This window comes from Ailuropoda melanoleuca, chromosome 13, assembly GCF_002007445.2.
Source record: "Ailuropoda melanoleuca isolate Jingjing chromosome 13, ASM200744v2, whole genome shotgun sequence".
Classification (NCBI taxonomy): Eukaryota; Metazoa; Chordata; class Mammalia; order Carnivora; family Ursidae; genus Ailuropoda; species Ailuropoda melanoleuca.
The window spans coordinates 72,131,437-72,150,977 of NC_048230.1; the positions used below are offsets into that span (position 1 = coordinate 72,131,437).

Genomic DNA, 19,541 nt, shown 5'->3' on the forward strand with positions numbered 1-19,541 from the left:
CGTGGTTTTTCATAGCTTAAATGTCCTAAATTGCAATTCTTGGCTATTCCTGAATAAACCCATTTTGCTGGGAAAATAACGGGCCGTTTTATATTTTAGGTTTAACAGTAGTCAGAGAAGGAGGGGAGGCAGTTTGCAGGCCTTGGGGAGGACCTCAGCTTTTACTTTGCCGTGAGAGTGCTGGGAACTACTGGGAGTGTTTTGAGGAGTGACGTGGTTTGATTTACATTCTAGGGACCCTCTGGCAGCAGGTGGAAAATGGACTGTTGGGGCCAAAAGTAGTAGCAAGGATTCGAGTGAGGCTAGAGATTCCGTCGGTCTCCGGCAAACAGAGCTGAGGATGCCGCTGACCCTCAGGTGTGCGGGTGGGTCCGCGGAGGCTGAGGCGGGGTGGCTCCGCGCCGCACCCCACCCCAATACCGCCCAAATCCCGGCCCCGGTAGTCACGGCCCCGCCCCCACCCGGGCCCCGCCCCCCGTCCGGGCCCCGCCCCGCCCCGCCCCCGCCCCTTCCAGCAGCTCTGCGGGCGCGGCTGGGCGGGTGAGTGAGGGTCGGGGAGTCGAGGGTCAGCCCAACAGGGGTCACTCCGGTCCAGGTCATTGAGCACCCGGACCGCCGTGATCCGGAGCAGGTCGGGGACCGCCGGGGACTGCGTAGGTGGCAGCCGCCCCTGGGTGGGCCGGGCGGTGTGTGGGGGCGGGGGTGTCCGGATGTCCCGACAATCTGCTGCCCCACTTCCGGGGCCTCCACTTTCACTTTCCCTTCCGCTGTAGCTGCTCTCCTCCCCTCCCCACTGTCTGGGGCCGCCTGGGAGGGGAGGGAGTGTGGCTGCAATCCCGGGCGCCGGGGGCGCTCCCAGCAGCGAAAAGTGGGGGCCCTCCGGGGGGACTAAACAGCGCCCGGCTGTGCGGCGTCAGTCTCATCTTCGCACCAGGCCTGTCCCGTTTCCTCTGACGCTCATTGTGGACTTGGCTCGGTGCCGCCTGCCCTTTCACCTCCCACGCGGCGTCCCGGCCCATTCCCATACCCGGTCCCCGGTGCTTGTGATGTTACCCAATTGCCGCTGGGGAAACCAAGGCACAACGAGGGCTCGGGCCGCGTTGGAGGTCACCGGCCGGGGCTGAGTTGCTTGTGGTCGTCCGCCCTCTGCCAGGTGACCCAGAGATAGCATTTCTCCGGAGCTGCTGCCCCCGCCCGGGGGGATGGGCGCAACCACGCCAGATGGACGAGAAGACCAAGAAAGGTGGGCACCCCCTGGAGGCGGCTGGGAAACTTTCATTGGGAGGTGGGCCCCAGCAGCACCCGGCCTCGTCTTCCCGGAAGGGCCCGGGAGAGGGAGCTTTAACCGTGTCCTCCCTCTACCCACCTGCCCCTCGGTTTCCTTCCTTGGGGCCTGGTTGCTGCCAGAGGCTTGTCGTTCAATTATGGGATGCCCCTGAGGCCACCGTGAGCCAACTCTGCTGCGATGGGGGTAGGGAGCTCCCAGAGGGCATAGGAGACATCGCAGGCTGGTGGGGAAGACAGATCTCAATTGACCTGAATACCAGGGGCCCTTGCCTCCCCTTGCCCCCTCCACCCAGCACTGTAGAACATGTCAGGTCAGGTCATCAACCTGCTTAACGCCCCCGCCCCCATCCGGTGCTCCTCTGTGTTCTTAAAACAGAGGCCAGAGCCCTTGGTTAGCCCACAAAGCCCTTTGGGCTTTATTTATTTATTATTTTTTTAATAATATTTTTTTTATTATATTATGTTAGTCACCATACAGTACATCCCCAGTTTTTGATGCAAAGTTCCATGATTCATTACTTGCGTATAATGACCTCATAGTCTTACCCCATTCACCCCCTCGTTCATTCTGATGGAGTGCCACTGGCTTCTTTCTGTTCTTATCTAACCATTTCTTGCTCAAGGCCTTTGCCCTTACCTTTCTCTCCACCTGGTATACTCTTCCTTAACTGGGTCTGGACCTATGTAGCTTCTCCTTCTGGTCTCAGCTTCAGTGTCACCTCCTCCTAGAGGCCTTCCCTGATCTTACCCTGTTTATTTCCTTGCCAGCATGGATCACAATCTGAATTTTTTTCTATTGTCCGTCTCCTTACTGGGCTGGGTGGTCCATGAGGAGAGGGGCCCTGTTTATCTTATTCACTGATGCATCCCAGTTTCTGGGACAGTGGTTGGTACACAGTGGGAGCTCAATAAATGCTTGTCAGATAAATGGATGGAAGTATGGGGACCTGAGAATATGAAGGGAAAATAGAACCAAATGAACAGGGAGGGGGAATGGGGAGTTTCAGAGAAGGCCCCTCAGAGAAAGGGACTTTTAAGCTGGGTATTGAAGGATATGTAGGAGTTCACCAGGAACACAGAGGAAGCAGCATGTACAAGGGATCCCCACTTCCCTCACCCCCAGCTCCTGAAAAATAAACCCTGTGCTAACCTGCTTCTGCTGTGCTGCATTTCAGCCGAGGAGATGGCCCTGAGACTCAGCCGAGCGGTGGCAGGCGGGGATGAACAGGTAGCAGTGCAGTGTGCCATCTGGCTGGCAGAGCAGCGGGTACCTCTGAGTGTGCAGCTCAAGCCTGAGGTCTCCCCAACACAGGACATCAGGTGAGGAATGCATGGTTGGCCAAAGACTTAGGGTTTCCTGAACCCCAGCGGACCACGATGTCTTCTTGCCTATAGAACGGTTATGCATAGCAGCAGGTTCTGGCGTCAGGAGACCTAGGTTCAAACCCAAGCTGTGTCACTAATCAACTGTTCGATCTATGGCACGTCACTTCGCCTCAGAAAAAACATCGTAACAGTGGCGTAAACAAGTTCGACGGCAGGCCGTCTACATCCGCATCTCGGAGGCTGTGCCTCCTGTAGTCCTCACAGACTCGTGCTTCGTCCTGCTATTCTGGCTTGCACGGACTCCATTCTGAGTTTTCCTTCATGGTCTAACATGGCTGTTCCAGCTCCAGCCATCACATCAGCCATCACATCAGCATTCTTGTCAGCAGGAAGGAGAAAGGTGTGGTGTCTCTCCCGATCAGATGGGGGACCCCCAAATATGGGGCCCCCCAATCGGGTGGAAGCTGGCAGCCCCAGGCGTTGAAAGGATTCACCCTAGGCAGAACAAAGGAGATAGAAGTTTATTGAATACACTACAAGGGAGTGGGTGGGCAGGATAGCAAAACAGAGACTTGTCTGCAATGAGGCAGGGTGGGGGGCTGTAGTTAAAGGGCGGAGTGGGGAAGTAGGGGAACGGATGGAATTTTCCCTTTCTTGGGAGCCGTGCCTGGTGTTAAGTAACCTGTGGTCAGCTAGGGCCATGGGCATTTTGAGGTGGTGGCTTAATGAGCCTATTTGCGTTCAGCTTTGGCGGTTGCTGTGGCCCTTTTGCCTTGATCACGTTTCCCTTGCTCCAGCTTCTTGCCCCAAAGCGGCCTCTATGGAAGGAAAGAAGGACACCCCCTCCCGCACTTAAGAGCGCACAGCTCAGAAAGTCGCACACTTCTTCCACTAAATTCCCGTGGACCAGAACTTATTCTCGCAGCCACCCTCGGCTTGCAGGGAGGCTGTGAGACGTGACCAGGTAGCCAAGTGTGACCAGGAATTCAGGGGTTCTGTTAGCAAGAGAAGCAAGGGAGGGATGGAACTGTTAGTCTTTCCCCAGGAGACTGAAACTCGATGTTGCGTTGCTTAGCCCAGTGCCTCACACATGTCAATCACTCAGTAAACGGTGGGGTTGATCTTTTTTCCTGCTGCTTTTTTCTGCTGCATAGTAAGACAGTCGTCTCATAGTTTGTGATTTTCAATGATGCTGGTGGATCCCATTTGATTTTTTCATGGTTTCTTTTTTCTTTCTTTCTTTCTTTCTTTTTTTTTTTTAAGATTTTATTTATTTATTTGACAGAGAGAGAGACAGCCAGCCGAGAGAGGGAACACAAGCAGGGGGAGTGGGAGAGGAAGAAGCAGGCNGCAGGCTCGTAGCAGAGGAGCCTGATGTGGGGCTCGATCCCATAACGCCGGGATCACGCCCTGAGCCGAAGGCAGACGCTTAACGACTGAGCCACCCAGGCGCCCCTTTTCATGGTTTCATTGAGATACAGTTGACATACCGTACAATGCAACGATTTAAAGTGTAGAGTTCAAGGCTCTTAGTATATTCAGAGTTGTGCAGCCGTCACCACCATCAATTATAGAACTTTTTTTTTTTTTTTAAAGATTTTATTTATTTATTTGACAGAGATAGAGACAGCCAGCGAGAGAGGGAACACAAGCAGGGGGAGTGGGAGAGGAAGAAGCAGGCTCGTAGTGGAGGAGCCTGATGTGGGGCTCGATCCCATAACGCCGGGATCACGCCCTGAGCCGAAGGCAGATGCTTAACCGCTGTGCCACCCAGGCGCCCCAATTATAGAACTTTTTTAAGAAAAAAAGATTTTATTTATTTGAGAGAGAGCAGAAGCAGGGGGAGCAGCAGAGGGAGAGGGAGAAGCAGGCTTCACACTGAGCATAGAGCCCAATGCAGGGCTCGATGTCAGGACCCTGGGATCGTGACCTGAGCCAANATAGAACTTTTTTAAGAAAAAAAGATTTTATTTATTTGAGAGAGAGAGCAGAAGCAGGGGGAGCAGCAGAGGGAGAGGGAGAAACAGGCTTCACACTGAGCATAGAGCCCAATGCAGGGCTCGATGTCAGGACCCTGGGATCGTGACCTGAGCCAAAGGCAGACGCTTAACCGACTGAGCCACCCAGGCGCCCCACTTATAGAACGTTTTTATCAGCCCCTGCAGAACCCCAGTCCGTGCTTATTAGTAGTCACTCCTCATCTCCCTGCCTTTCCCCAGCCCCAGCCTTAGGCAGCCACTGATCTTGCTATCTCCAGGGTTGTACCTCGTCTGGGTATTTCATAGAAATGGAATCATACAATATGTGGCCTTTTGTGTCTGTCTTCTTTCACTTAGCATAATGTTTTCTCAATCCATACGTGTTGTAGCATGCATCAGAACTTTATTCCTTTTATTTTTATTTATTCATTATTATTTTTTTAAATAGGCTCCCCTAAGTGTGGAGCCCAGTGCGGGGCTTGAACTCGCGACCCTGAGATCAAGAGTCGGATGCTTAACTGAATGAACCACCCAGGTGCCCCAGAACTTTATTCTTTTCTGTTGCTGAATAATAATCCATAGTATGAATGTACGATATTTTCTCTATTAATCATTTGATGGAAATTTGGGGTTTTTTCCACTTTTTGGCTAATATGAATAATGCTGCTGCTGTGAATATTTGTGTCCAGCTTTTATATGGACATTTTTTTTCCAGTTTTACTGTATCATTGACATATAACATTGTATTAGCTTCAGGTGATGTGATACTGTGATTTATAATAAGGAATATATATTTGGTCTTTGTCCTTTCCTGGCATAGAGCTCCTTGGAACTTCGTAAGTGATGAGAGTGGTAAAGGTGCCTTTTGTTTTGTGAATGAGGTGACTTTTGGGATGTCCCCCAGATCTCCTAAGAATAGGGGCTGGTCACCAGAGCAACCAACCCCCTGATTAGAGGGTTGGAACTTTCACTATCATCCCCTGACCTCCCGGGAGGGGACAGGGGCTGGAGGTTGAATCAGTCCCCGGCAATGGTTTAATCAGTCATGCCTATATAATGAAATCTTCATAAAAACAGAAGAGGACAGGGTTCAGAGAGCTCCTGGGTTGGTGAGTACATGGAGATCTGGGGAGAATGGTACAGTCCAAGAGGGCAGGGAAGCCCCTCACCCCTTCCCATATACCTTGTCCTCCATGTCTCTTCCACCTGGCTGTTCCTGAATTCTATCATTTTATAACAAACCAGTGGTCTAGTAAGTAGAATGTTCGAGTTCTGTGAACTGCTGTAGCAAATTATTTGAACCCGAGGAGTGGGCTGCTGGAACCACCGACTCTATAGCTGGTGAGTCAGCACAGGTGACCACCGGGCTTGTGATTGGCATGGGGGGGCAGTCTCATCAGTCTGAGCCCTCAGCCTGTGGACCCTGCTGCTGTCTCTGGGTGGATAGGGTCAGAATTGAGTTGCAGTGTAGGACGCCCTTCTGGTGCCCGAGAATCGCGGGGGGCTGTGTGAGGAGCACCCCTCTTCCCATCCGCACGTGGGAAGTGGAGTCTCAGAATCATTTTAGATGTATGCCATGATTTGGTACTTGTGTGTATCGTGCAGTGAGGACACAATAAGTTAACGTCCATTGCCTCACATACTTACAGGTTATTATTAAGTAATCTGTACGCCCAACATGGGACTCCAACTCACCACCCCAAGATCAAGAGTCACGTGCTCTAGGGGCACCTGGGTGGCTCTTGGTTAAGCGTCTGTCTTCGGCTCAGGTCATGATCCCAGGGTTCTGGGATCGAGCCCCACATCAGGCTCTTCCGCTATGAGCCTGCTTCTTCCTCTCCCACTCCCCCTGCTTGTGTTCCCTCTCTTGCTGGCTGTGATCCCGGCGTTACGGGATCGAGCCCCACATCAGGCTCTTCCGCTATGAGCCTGCTTCTTCCTCTCCCACTCCCCCTGCTTGTGTTCCCTCTCTCGCTGGCTGTGATCCCCGCGTTACGGGATCGAGCCCCACATCAGGCTCTTCCGCTGGGAGCCTGCTTCTTCCTCCCACTCCCCCTGCTTGTGTTCCCTCTCTCGCTGGCTGTCTCTATCTCTGTCAAATAAATAAAAAAAAAATCTTAAAAAAAGAAAAAAAGAAACCTGGTCTTGGACTTCCAGAATTTTCCCCCATTCTCAATTTCTTAACTGCTGTCTTGGGCTGTCATTTAGGATCCCCAGTTCTTCTCGTGAACTTGTACTTGGATCTGAAGGTTAGGTTAGTCAGGAGTCACTTTTTACATTTCCAGGAGCTTGTCCTCCTTTACTAATTGCTCCTTGCTCCTCTTCTGTACTCCGATTTTTCTGTTTCCTTTGGGATCAGTTCTGGGTTTTTTGTTTGTTTGTTTTTAGTTTTTATCCTAGCCCTTCTTTTTCATGCTTTTGATCTTCCAGAAATGTTGAAGGGTCCTTGAGAAGGCTGGTGTTTCCCTGGAATGACACCGGGTTGGAATCCTGCCTCTCACAGACATTCAGTGCTTCCTCGGTAGTCAGTGTGACCTGGCTGTGCCTTGGGTTTTTATCCTTAAAATAGCGGTGACAGCAGTCACCTCATGGGCCTCATGGGTTTGTGGAGAGCATTAAATGAGCTAAAACATATGAAGTGCTTTGAAGTGTCTTGGCGTATAGGAAATAATAACTGCTTGGCTAAGGAACAAAGGACAGAATGAGAGAGGAGGCTGCAGAGCGGGGAGGGGTGGATCGCGGAGGCCCTCGTGTGCTGCGTGGATCTGATTCTCCGAGCAGTGCTGAGCCATTGCAGGGGCTTAAGCAGTGGGTTCTGATCAAGAAGGAGGCCCCGGGCTGTGGGAATCCAGGAAAGGCCCCTAACCTAGACTGGGGGGCTGTGGGCGTGTGTACATGTGTCTGTACACAGGCATGCGCGTGCACAAGTGTGCAGACACGTGCATGCCCGTAGCTGGTGGCCGGGGTTGGACCTGTGACCTTCTCCGCAGGCTGTGGGTGAGCGTAGAGGATGCTCAGATGCACACGGTCACCATCTGGCTCACCGTGCGTCCTGACATGACCGTGGCTTCCCTCAAGGACATGGTGAGTTGGCAGGGGGCGGGGCCACACTGAAGGGACACATCAGGGCAGATGCTTCCCATTTTGCCTCTACCTCTCTTTACTCTGGTCCGCCCTTGCCACTCTCTCGCTCTCCGCATCCCCCTCCAGGTATTCCTGGACTACGGCTTTCCGCCCGTCCTGCAGCAGTGGGTGATCGGGCAGCGGCTGGCCCGGGACCAGGAGACCCTGCACTCGCATGGGGTGCGGCGGAATGGGGACAGTGCCTACCTCTATGTGCTGTCAGCCTGCAACACCTCACTCAACCCTCAGGAGCTGCAGCGGGAGAGACAGCTGCGGATGCTGGAAGGTGAGGCTCCGCCTCTGAGCCACATGGGACTCACCTGAGATCCCAGGCCAAGAGGGAGCGGAGCCCATGGCTTTTGGTCAGGAGCTCTCACTGGGAGGACCTTATCCATAGTGGGGAAGAGAGGACAAAGGGCACCCCGGAGGGAGCCATTTCTGAGCCATTTTGAGAGCAGCTGGTCTAAGGGACAAGAGGGACTGAGTTCAGTCCTGGCTCTGGCGTTCATCAGCTGTATGACCTCGGGCACGTCCCTTCCTGTCTCTGTTCCTCAGTTTCTAAATCCATAAATTGGATATGATGATGATAATAATAGCGTTTATTCTATTTTTTTTGCTTATTCTCTGGAAATATTTCAGACTTACAGAAAAGTTGCAACATTGTACAAAGAACTGTGTAACAAATTCCCAAGTACCTTTCACATGGATTCCCCCAAATAGTAACATTTCACAACTGCTTTGCTTTGTCATTCTGTATATAAAATTATTTATATGTCTAAATAATCTTTTTCTGAACTGTTCTGAAGTTGCAGACATGATGTCCCTCTCCCCTAAATACTTCAGTGTGCATGTTTTTGGAAAAGGGGTCATTTTCTTACACATACAACTACCAAATTTAGGAAATTAACAATGATGAAATACTATGATCTAATCCACAGATGTTACCCAGATTTTACCAGTTGTCGAACGAATGTCCTATAGCCAGACACTTGGCAAGGTCTTTCAGTCTTTGGTGCCCTCAGTCTTCCTTTGACTTTCCTGATATTTGAAGAGTCCGGCCAGTTTTGTTTTTTGTTTTTATGTCCGACGCCCCCTCGGGAATGGACGCAGATTCAGCGTTTGGCAGGAGCATCTCAAGCGATCGTGCATGAGTTCAGGGGGCATGAGTTCAGGGGGCATGAGTTCAGGGGCATCGGAGGCTGGTTTTTAGACCCGGGTTTTTAAGCCGGGAGCTCGCAGGAGCACTCACGGGCGGAGGAGGGACCCTGACCCTGTGGGAGCCGGACACTCAACCAGGTCTAGGCTCACCTGGCGAACCGAACTGGAGACCCCCAGGGAGGAGGGAGCGGTGCGGGGTGGGGGTGGGGGGTGCAGGGCGCCTGGCTGGCTCAGAGTGTGCACGAAGTGGTCTGCCTGGATCTGCCACCCTCTAAACCCTCCTCCCTAGATCTGGGCTTCAAGGACCTCACGCTGCAGTCCCGGGGCCCCCTGGAGCCCGCCCCCACGAAGCCCGGAGTCCCCCAGGAGCCGGGGCGGGGCCAGCCCGACGCCACGCCCGAACCCCCGCCGGTAAGCCGCCCCCGCCTCCGCGAGCCGGTGACCGCGCGCCCCGCCCCCGACTCCGCCTCCACGCTCCCGGGCCCCGCCCCTGCCAGACTCCTCGCGCGGGCGCCGGGCTGTGCTCAACCCCCCACCCCCGACTCTGCTCCCAGGTGGGCTGGCAGTGCCCGGGCTGCACCTTCATTAACAAGCCCACGAGGCCCGGCTGCGAGATGTGCTGCCGGGCGCGGCCTGAGGCCTACCAGGTCCCCGCCTCGTACCAGCCCGATGAGGAGGAGAGAGCGCGCCTGGCGGGCGAGGAGGAGGCGCTGCGCCAGTACCAGCAGGTGGGCGCGGAAGTCCAGGGACAAACACCCGCAGACGCGGCGGGGAGGCGTAGGACGGGAAGGGAGGCACCTCCGCATTGCCGCTCCTCCCCCGTTGCTGCCTTGCCCCCTCCCGACCGCACCAGTGGTGGGGAGGTGACTAGCCCTCTCCTGGAGGTCTTAGGTGCTGAGACCCTGCTCCCTGGCTGTGATCACATGCCCCGCCCCAATTTGGACTGTGGCTCCGCCCCTAGCTTTGACTTCCACACCCACTGTGCATACAACTCCCCTGGCTGGGACTCCAGTGCCCTGGCTGCGACCATGCTTTTGTCCACCTCTTCCTTATCCGCCTATGACCTAGCTCCTGCTCCACTTAGACGTCACCTCACCCTGGACCCTACTGTTCCTGAACCCCTCCCTCCCTGTTGTGATTCACTCCTGACTTCCTATGAGCCTGGACCCAGCCTTTCACCGCTCCCTGCGAGATTTACCCCGCTCTCTGTCCTGCCCCTCGCATAGCTCTGCCCCCGATCCTGACACACACCAGATCCTGAGTGTTGCCCATTATGTTCGGATGTCCCCCAACCCCCACCTGCGTTCCCCTTGGATCCAGTGCTGTCCTTGCCCCACCCCAGCCATGACCTCATACGTGGTCTTCCCTACAGCCTTGGCCCAGACCCCGTCCTCTCTCCCGTCTTGCTTTGCTCCCTAGCTTTATCACCACCTCCGTACCCCTGACCCACTCTGTGACCTTGACCGGCTCCGACCCCACCCCCTGCCCAGCCCTGCCCTGCTTCTTGGCAGGGATGTGAGCCCTGTTACCCCAGACTACCCCCTCAGACCTTAACTCCTTTCCTTTCCCTACCGCCGTCACTCCCTCGCGTGGCTTGACCCCCGGTTGCAGCCCCAACCTGCCCCCGCCTGGCCCGCCTTCTGCCCCTGGCTTCTCTCCCTCCCCTCCTGTCCCCGCTCTGGCCCCACACTTCCCAGCATCTCGTCTCCTGCCCACGGTCAGGCCGCTCCCAACCCCACCCAGGGATCCTGACTGTCCCCCAGCTTTGCCCCGCCTCCGGGGTCTGACCTGGTGCCCCCCCCGCGGTCCCGCCCCCTTCCTGGTCTGTCCCTCCCCTGAGACCCTGACCCGCCCCGCGGCCCCGCCCCGTGTGCCCAGCGGAAGCAGCAGCAGCAGGAGGGGAACTACCTGCAGCACGTCCAGCTGGATCAGAGGAGCCTGGTGCTGAACACCGAGCCCACCGAGTGCCCCGTGTGCTACTTGGTGCTGGCGCCCGGCGATGCCGTGGTGCTGCGTGAGTGTCTGCACGCCTTCTGCAGGTGCGGCCCCCACCCCCACCCCCAGCGGTGCAGCGTTTCTCGCAGCCGCCCATTACCGGAGGGCTGAGAGTGGGTGGGGCCCGTGCTCTTACGTCTCATTGGACTCCGGCAAAACCCTGCGAGGTAGGCGCTGTCTCCGCTTGGTGCGAGCGAGGAGTGCGAGGTACCGCGAGGCCCGCGGCTTGCGCGAGGCCACACTGCTCAGGCGTTCTGGTTCCAGCGTCTGCGCCCCTTGCCACTGCCTGCGCGGGTCCAGCCGAAGGCATCGAGGCCCTGTCCCTGGCCGATGCGCCAAGCCCGCTCTCTGCCTGGCTGGCGGGCAGGCTGCCCGTCCTGGGCTGTGGAGACCGGGTCCTCCTTCACCGCAGCAGACGTGCGTTGAGTGGCCCCGGGGTGCTGGGACTGGACTAGGCCTGGGGATCCGGGGTTTAACAAAAAAGCTGTTCCTGCCTCCTGGAGCTTACACTCCAGTGGAGAGGCTGATGGTAATCCAGTAATGACCGGTATCATTGTAAATTGTGTCAGATCTAAGTACCGGTGAATTATGAGGAAAAGGAGGGCTTTGCTTCAGAAGGGGGTCAGGGAAGCCCCACGGGAGGTTAGCACCTGAACAGAGACCAGAAGGTCGGGGGCAGGGATGTGCCTGGCCCTTCTGTGGCAAGCAGGGGTCGGTGTGGCCAGAGCAGAGGGATGGACAGAGAGGTGTGAGGGAGGACGTGCCCCGGGGTTCGTGGGAACTGTAGTGAGGGGTGCAGGTTTGCTCTGGGCAGGGCAGGATGGGAGGCTGCTGGGAACAATGTGGCCCTTGTGTTGAGAGTGAACCCTAGGGGCGAGGTGGACACAGGGATCCCAGGGGAGCCACACCCACAGTCCTCCAGGCGAGGCCTGCTGGGGGCCTGGACCAGAGCCGTGGGGGTGGCAGCGGGGTAGACGGAAGCGGAGGCCTTGCTGATGGGGTTGTGGGAGGGGGACTAAGGAAGGAAGGTACTGAAGAAAAGCCTACCATGTGAGGGGTGGAGTCTGGATGGATGGGGTTCAGATGACCCTAACCTCCACCCCTCCCCCCTCTCCCCCTCCAGGGAGTGTCTGCAGGGCACCATCCGCAACAGCCAGGAGGCCGAGGTCTCCTGCCCCTTCATTGACAACACCTACTCGTGCTCGGGCAAGCTGCTGGAGAGGGAGATCCGGGCGGTAAGGCCTGGGGGCTGGGGGAGGGAGGGGCACACTCTGACATCCCCCTTCTGTGGGGGATGCTGGGGGCCAAGCAGTGAAGAGGACCAGACTTGGGGGAAGTAGCTGGTAAAGAAACCGCTGTTGTGAAGGAAAGACAGCAGAGGTGTTAAGAGTGGGGAAACTGGGACTGTTGGCCCGGGTGACCTCAAGTCAGATACTCAACCCGTGCCTTGCTTTTCTCATCTCAGTTAGGGTCGAAGTTAGTTTCCTCAGAGGCTGTGAAGAATATGAGAGGGGTGTGTATAAAGGCTCTAGGGTAGCACTCAAACGTGGTGCGCTGTATCGGCTTGCTTTTGCTGCGGAATAAGTTATTCCAGACACGTGTCTTTAGACAGCCGCTGTTTAGTTCATGAATCTGCACGTTAGTCACTGGGATTGGGCTTGGCCAGACTGTTCTCGTAGCTCCTGATTCTTCTAGCTCCTGCTGGGCCTGGCCGGTCTCGGGTGGGTTTAGCTGGTGGGTTAGCTGTCGTGGACTGATTCATGATGGCCTTACTTGCAGTGGTGGGGGCAGCTTGGCCTCTTTCCACTTTACTCTCTCGCCTGGGCAAGCTGGCCAGGCCTGCTCATGGGCTGGGGGTCCCCAGGTTCCAAGAGCAGCCATCAGGGGGTTCCAGTGCAAGAGTGCTTGTCCTCTTCTCTCACTTGCTGCCCTCCCAGTGAGCACGCTCAAGCCCAGAGTCCCTGCGAGCCAGGACCACCCACCAAGTTCTCACTCTTCTGCGAGTCTCCATTTCCCCACTTGGAAAATTGAAGTGGGCTTGATTCATGGTTTTTAAACTGCTGGGGAAGGGGCTTCTCAGAATTGGGTATCTTGGGATTCCCAGGCCAAAACATGAGGCAGGGTCAAAGGTGGCTGAGGTCCACATGGGAGACCCCCACAGTCACATCCCGAAGACTTCTGTTCCTCCTGCCTTTCTCTTAGGGTCCTGCTTCTGCGAACCTCCTTGACTGCACTAAGTATTTCCTGGAGCCCAGGGGGTCTACCTCAGCTGAAAAAGGGGGGGGGGCAGAAAGGGTAGAGTGTGGGGAACTTCTGCCTACACCAAGAACAGCCTTTTTTTATTTGTTGTCTGTGGGGCATCGGGGAAGGGCGGCTCCGGAGGGTTGCTGAGGCCCTCTCACTGCGGCCTGGAAAGCTCCCAGACATACAGAGTCAGCCATTCCATATGTCCTGGCACCTGTGGTCATTGCCCAGAGGGTTTTCCTTGAGATGCATCCCTGCCAAGGGCATTGTGATGGGACCAGAGTTCCTGCCAAGGGGCTGCAGGGCCCATGCTTCTCCAGAGCCCCTGGGGGTTGACCCAAGACTCCAAAAAGGTCAGGTGTGGCAGAGGGAGAGACGGGCAGGGATCAACAGAGTAATGAGTGGAGGTTATCTTTACAAAACATGCCTAAACCACATAAAACTGGAACAGAAATCAAAGAGAAAAGTCACCCACAACCCTGCTATCCCAGGGAATCCCCGACTACATTTTCCTCTTTCCCTTGATGTCTGTGGGCAGACATGATTTTATTCCTTTTAAATCATGTTTACTAAGGGAAGCTTGGCATGCAATAAAATGCACCCATTCTAAGCATGCAGTTGTGTGAGTTTTGACAAATGAAACTCTTGTAACCACCACCCAATTCAGATACAGAAAGTAGGCGTGATTTTTCCTTCATTGTCATCAGCATAGATACAACCACTTCTGCTTTTTTGCCATAAAATTTTTCTAAGGATTATCATAAATCTTATGGCACCTATCTTGCTTATACCTCTTCTCATAATAATTCCAGTTTCTCAGTTTGTAATGAATGCTTCAAGGAACGTTTTGCCCGGTGTCTCTTCTTATATATTATTTGCTTAGGATAAACTCGTGGAAATGGAGTGAATCCCAAAGGATCAGAGAAGTTTTGTTGAAACACAACTGCCATGTTGCTTTCTCAGAGTGTGATGTACCAGGATACTAGTTTAACCACATCTTCCCCAGCAATACCAGTTTTTACTTTTGTTTTTTCCTTTTTTAAAAAAATTGTAGCATACACATAACAAAATTTACCCTCTTTTCCCCCCATTTGTACTGTTTTTAAGTGTACAGCTCTGTGGCGCCAAGTACACTGATGTTGTTATGCGGCCCTCACCAGCATCCATCTCTGGAACTTTTAATCCATTTTCTGAATGGAGTTTTTAAACCCTGAGGGTCGTAAGAAGTAAAGAGCTGGGGCTAGGTTGGACTTCGTGGGTTGGGGGCTTCCTAGAGGATATTTGGGGGCAAGGAGGGCCCTCATTGGCTGTTCTGAACCCCGAGCAAACCAGGTTGTGTGTTGTGGCCTGTTGGCAGCTGCTGCCCCCCGAGGATTACCAGCGGTTTCTGGACCTGGGCGTCTCCATCGCGGAAAACCGCAGCGCCTTCAGCTACCACTGCAAGACCCCGGACTGCAAGGGATGGTGCTTCTTTGAGGATGACGTCAACGAGTTTACCTGCCCGGTGTGCTTCCACATCAACTGCCTGGTCTGTAAGGTGGGGACAGGGACCCGTGCTGTCCATCCCCCTCGTCCTGCCAGGAGCTCACTGCAGTTCAGTGCTTGTTCTCCTGGGAAGGGAGCTGTGACACTAGCCTGTCAGGACAGCTAGCTGCGTGTCCGTCATGGGGCCTGGCCTGGGCGCCACACGGAGCCTAAGCCTTGGACCAAGCCCTGGCCCTCGATGGAACCTCAGCCTAGACTGAGCCTCAGCCCAGTGCTGAGCCCTGACCCGGCCTCTAACCAAGCCCTGATTCCAGTCACAGACCGATCCCAACGTGGCCCCCGTCCCAAACTGAGCCCTGACCCCAAACCCAGACGGAGTCTTGCCGGACCCTGACCTCAGCCCGCTCCCTCCCTCCATTGTCTCAGCACTTGACCACTGAAGAGACCGGTCTCGAGCGAGTAGGCAGGTCTGAGCCTGGTCACAGCCTAGGCAAGCTCAGTCTCGGAGCATCAGGCCTGTAATCAGGGCAGAGTCTAGCCAGGGACGGAGGGGCTGCAGCCGTGGGGTCAGGGGATGTAGGAATTTCTCTGCCCTCAGGACTTAGCATACGTGGGTATTATCATCATCATATGGGACGACCCTGGCCTCCCCTCCCTGGCCTCCGGGTCCCCTTCCATAAAATGGGTACTTGGTTTATAAAGTGAGGCCCTGTCCGTGACATCATCTAGAGGCAATAAGTGCCCGTCACATCTCTCAGCTTCTTAACCTCTTGAAGAACCTTCTCACCTCGAGCCCCTCACCCTGCCGCAGGCCATCCACGAGCAGATGAACTGCAAGGAGTACCAGGATGACCTGGCCCTGCGGGCTCAGAACGATGTGGCCGCCCGGCAGACAACAGAGATGCTCAGGGTGAGGCAGGGTCGGGGTGAGGGCCTGGAGATTGGAGTTCTGGGAGCTCTCTGCGGGTGGGGGGCTTCGCAGGGCTGCGATTCAGGAGCCCTGAACGCTCTTGCCCTGTTCTGGCGTCGCTGCCATCCAGCAACGGGACCTCGTTAGGACAAGTGGTCGGGGGGCGAGCAGCAGGAAGTGTCCAGAGACGAGGCCTGGGTGGAGCTGCAGAGGAGAGTGGGTCCACGACTCCAGAGGGATAGCTGGCTTCGCTCTGCGGGAGGCCGGGGGGCCGGGGGCTGAAGGCCGGCTCCCGCTCTGCCCCAGTCGATGCTGCAGCAGGGGGAGGCCATGCACTGCCCGCAGTGCCGGATAGTGGTGCAGAAGAAGGACGGCTGCGACTGGATCCGCTGCACTGTCTGCCACACGGAAATCTGCTGGGTCACCAAGGGCCCACGCTGGGGACCTGGGGTGAGTCCTCTGGAGCGCAGAGGCTTGGGGGTGCTAAGGGGAGGTGCCCTGGGGGGTCTTGCCTGAGAATGGGGGACAGCCCCTGGGCCAGATCCAGCCAGTGCCTGTATTCGTCCAGCTGGTAAAGTAAGAACGTGTTTTACATTTTTTAAATGTTTGAAAAGTACCAAGAAAAGAAGACTATCTTGTGAGCTGTGACAAGGGTATGAAATCCCAGTGTCCTGTCCATAAGCAATGGGAGCTGAGCCCCGGGAGCACAGCCCCGGACACCCATTGTTCCTGTCTGTGGCTGCGTGTGCGCTACAAAGGCCGGGACTGTGTGGCCCCAGAAACCTGAAGGAACTGGCCCTTTACAAAAAAAGGAGGCTGCCCCCCTCCCGCCCCCAGGGCCGAGATGAGGATGAGGATGAGGTCTGGGGTCAGGTGGAGCGCCCCCAGGCCTCGTGGTTGGGCTGTGCGTCTGTAACATGGAGGTGCGGGCAGGGCCTCTCCCGCCTTCTCAGAGGCCGCTGAGCACGTGCAAGGGGGGGTGCTCCGCGGGTGCCGGCGGGTGAGCGCTGCGCGGAGCAGCTCTTTACTAGACTAGCGTTCCTGGAGACGGGGGCTCGTCGTTCCTTCCGGGTGGACCCCGGGCCAGACGCAGGCAGAGGGGCCGCCCTCTCTCCGCTGCCAGGGTGCACACCCACGCAGGATATGCAATGATCCATCACCCTCCTTTGCCTGCTCTGGGCCAGGGGAGCGTAGACCGAGACCATGTAACTGGGGGTGCCGTGGGAGCACAGAAAGGTCTTACTGACTGCCTCCATCGGGTAGCCGAGGCGAAGAGGGCCATTTCGCAGTGGGTGAACCTGCCCGAGCAAAGGCCCGGAGTGGAGACATGCAGCACGGGGAGGGCACTGTCTTCACTGTCACGACCTTCTCTCCTCCCCATCCTCTAGGGCCCAGGAGACACCAGTGGGGGCTGCCGTTGCCGGGTGAATGGGATCCCTTGCCACCCCAGCTGTCAGAACTGCCACTAGCTGAGGATGGCCCGGTCCCCACGCTGACCCAGCCCCACATCCCCATGCTGCTGCGGGACAGCGCTGGTGCTTTGGCTCTGGTTTTTGGCCTGGGAGATGCCTTTGCGCTTGGCTGAGACAGGCCTTGTAGAGACCAAGGCCCCTGAGCTGTGTGGATGGCTTTGTTTGCAAGGGGTGTTGCAGGGGGCCCTGCGTCAGCTTGCCGTCGGTGTTATCCGTGGCTGCGTCTGCCCCAGGGCCTTTGCCCTTTCTCTGGGGTTTGCCAGCCAGACCTCTCCGCTCTTCTCTGCGGCTCTTCCCTCTGCCTGACCTAGACTTAAACACAGCCCTGCCGCATGGAGCCTCTGAGAGCCCTGAGTGAGTCCACACTCTCCCCCTTCCGCCACCGTCATCTGCTCAATGCTGTGCACCCGGAGCCCACCCGTTCCCCGTCGGCTCTCTGGGGCTGACTCTCCTCTGTCCTCGCTGTCGGAGGCCCGGGGCCTGTGAGACAGCTGCTGCTTGGCCGTTCGGAGCCGGGAGGGAGACCTGGCGTGTCGGGTTCATCTCCATGGCCTCCTCTCGGCTGCCTGTGTAAGCGAATTAAAATGGCTTTCCAGGAAGGGATGAGTGTGACGTGGTGAGGGCATGAAAGCGTCGCGGGCAGGATGGCCAGCTCTGGGGGCACCAAGGCAAGGTCGGGTAGCCTCCGGCAATGGTGGTGCGAGGGTGTGAGCTGCACCGGGATCCCTGCCCCGGTCCAGGCGCCCCGTGCCCACTAGAGGGGCTGCCTGCTCTCGGGTCAGCACCCCGACGGGCTGTCTGCCGTGTGTCGGGGTCCGGGAGGCTGCAGACTGGTGGCCCCTTGGTGGCGCGTGGGGCTGGAGGACAGCGAGCTTTCAGGAACACGTGATGCTGCGGCGGTGGGGTGGCGGGGCGGGCCACCCTCATTTTGAAACCTCAGGCGAGACGGCACAGCTTTGGTGTCACTCTGTGCCGGTCAGAGATGAAAACACGGTTGTGGGTGTCCATTCTGGAAGTTTTGCTGCCTTCTCTGACCAACGCCCCTTCCGCGTTGAGATCTGGTATTTGATGGTAAACGTGTCATCTGAGCTTCAGTGCGGATCACCGTCTCGACAGGCAGTCCCTGCCCTTCAAGGCCTGGCTGGATTCCAGGCTCTGGAAGTTGGGGCACGTGGCTTTGGCTGGGGTTGGGGGATGGGGCAGGGCTTGTTCCGGTGCCTGGATGGGCATTGCCACCCTGTCCCTGAATGACAAGACTCCAGTGTGGACCCCAGACACTGGGGGTGGAGATGGCTGAGAACACGAGTGCCTGGTGCTCTGCCGGCCTCCCTGGCCCGGGAGGAAGAAGGGTCAGGGCGAGCCGCTGCCTGGGAGGACACGGAACGCGCTAAGGAGAGCCGGGCTGCAGGAGACGGAGATGGGGCCCAGTGGGGGCGGAAGGTCTTCTGTCCCCAGCTCCTCTGCCTCCTTCCAGGGCCTGTCTGGCAGCCCTCGGGGGCCTGAGCACAAGAACTAAGCAGAGACCATTCTCTCACGAGCCACAGGCTGGAACCAGTCTACCCGATATTTTAGAAATTTGAGTTGGTTGCCGATAATTCTAAATTGAGAGGTACTGCATTAAAACCTAGATGCCCAGCTTCTGTTGAGAGAGACAACACTTGTAAGCCTGGATCCTCGTTTCCACGGGGCAGGACTGAGCCAGAGTCCTTGAGTGTAGCTCTCCTCACGTGGCTCTCCGGTTCACCCCAGTCCTCCTCACCCCCAGGACGCCCCACACTGTGGCCTTTCCCGAGGCCTTGTACCATTCTTCGTCCAACAGCATTATGAGGTATCTCTACCCACGGCTGTATGAAAAGTGAAGACAAGGCAGGCCCGGGGGCAGTGCGGCTACGCTCACTGGGCCACTCGGGCAGACACTGAATCTGCTGCAGCCAAGGAGAGGGTCAGGAGTACGAATGGAGGGGTGCAGGCTGTCCCAGCTTCTGGCCTCCAGCACTTACGTGCCAGCTGGTGAAGGATCCAAGATGGGCGGGCCTCAGATGCCCCCTACTGTGGGTCGAGGGGAGGTGCCTCCCCCTCCCAAGGTGTTGGCCTGTGTGTGTGTGTGGGGGGGGGGCCCGACCACTGAAAGCCCAGTGCAGACTTGAAACCCCACGGGCTTTGGACTGGAGCCACCTACCTGAGCAAGCTGCCGGAGGTCCCCGTGGACTTATGGCGACAGTCTTTCCTGGGGCAGGGGATGGCGAGTGGAAAGCCCACCGCGGATGAGAGCCGCCAGGGCTGGTGCGGGCCGGCCGTGGAGGACGGCTGTCCGGCCCCTGCCGAGGCTGACACGTCCTCCTCTCGTGTCCGGGGCTGGCACGAAAGCCACTCACTTTAAAAGCAGGAAGTTGGAGGCAAGCCCACAGCCTTGCTGGCTCACCAAGCCTGCTGGGCAAATTCCAACCATCTGTAAATCTGGAGAAGACTCCTAGAAGGAGAGGGCCTTTGTAAGGACAGAGAAAAAGGCAGCACGAGACCTAGCAGAAGGGTGGGGGGGCGAGGGGGTGAGGGGAGGCAGGG

At 56.6% G+C, this 19,541-nt stretch overlaps 1 protein-coding gene across 6 annotated transcripts; it reads left to right on the plus strand.

The window, feature by feature from the left end:
* The first annotated feature begins 485 nt into the window (after positions 1-485).
* On the plus strand, positions 486-17,578 carry RBCK1 (RANBP2-type and C3HC4-type zinc finger containing 1). 6 transcript variants are annotated; one of them, XM_034641877.1, is made up of 14 exons: positions 486-540; positions 1,154-1,243; positions 2,463-2,607; positions 7,583-7,676; positions 7,803-8,001; positions 9,163-9,284; positions 9,428-9,601; positions 10,752-10,912; positions 11,040-11,285; positions 11,992-12,103; positions 14,470-14,649; positions 15,409-15,507; positions 15,814-15,957; positions 16,896-17,578. In XM_034641877.1, exons 2-14 carry the CDS (start codon positions 1,222-1,224, stop codon positions 16,974-16,976), a joined length of 1,779 nt encoding a protein of 592 aa, XP_034497768.1. In that variant the 5' UTR covers positions 486-540; positions 1,154-1,221; the 3' UTR covers positions 16,977-17,578. The 6 variants fall into 6 exon arrangements, with proteins under 6 accessions (XP_034497768.1, XP_034497769.1, XP_034497770.1 ...); XM_034641878.1 differs by having other exon boundaries at positions 514-653; XM_034641879.1 differs by lacking the exon at positions 486-540 and adding an exon at positions 613-631.
* Positions 17,579-19,541: the final 1,963 nt, after the last annotated feature.

Coding starts and splice junctions, on each gene's coding strand:
- RBCK1 (XM_034641877.1), top strand. CDS start 1,222: ATGGACGAGAAGACCAAGAAAG. Junction 7,677..7,802: donor TGGCTTCCCTCAAGGACATG/GTGAGTTGGCAG, acceptor ATCCCCCTCCAG/GTATTCCTGGACTACGGCTT. Junction 15,958..16,895: donor GCCCACGCTGGGGACCTGGG/GTGAGTCCTCTG, acceptor CCCATCCTCTAG/GGCCCAGGAGACACCAGTGG.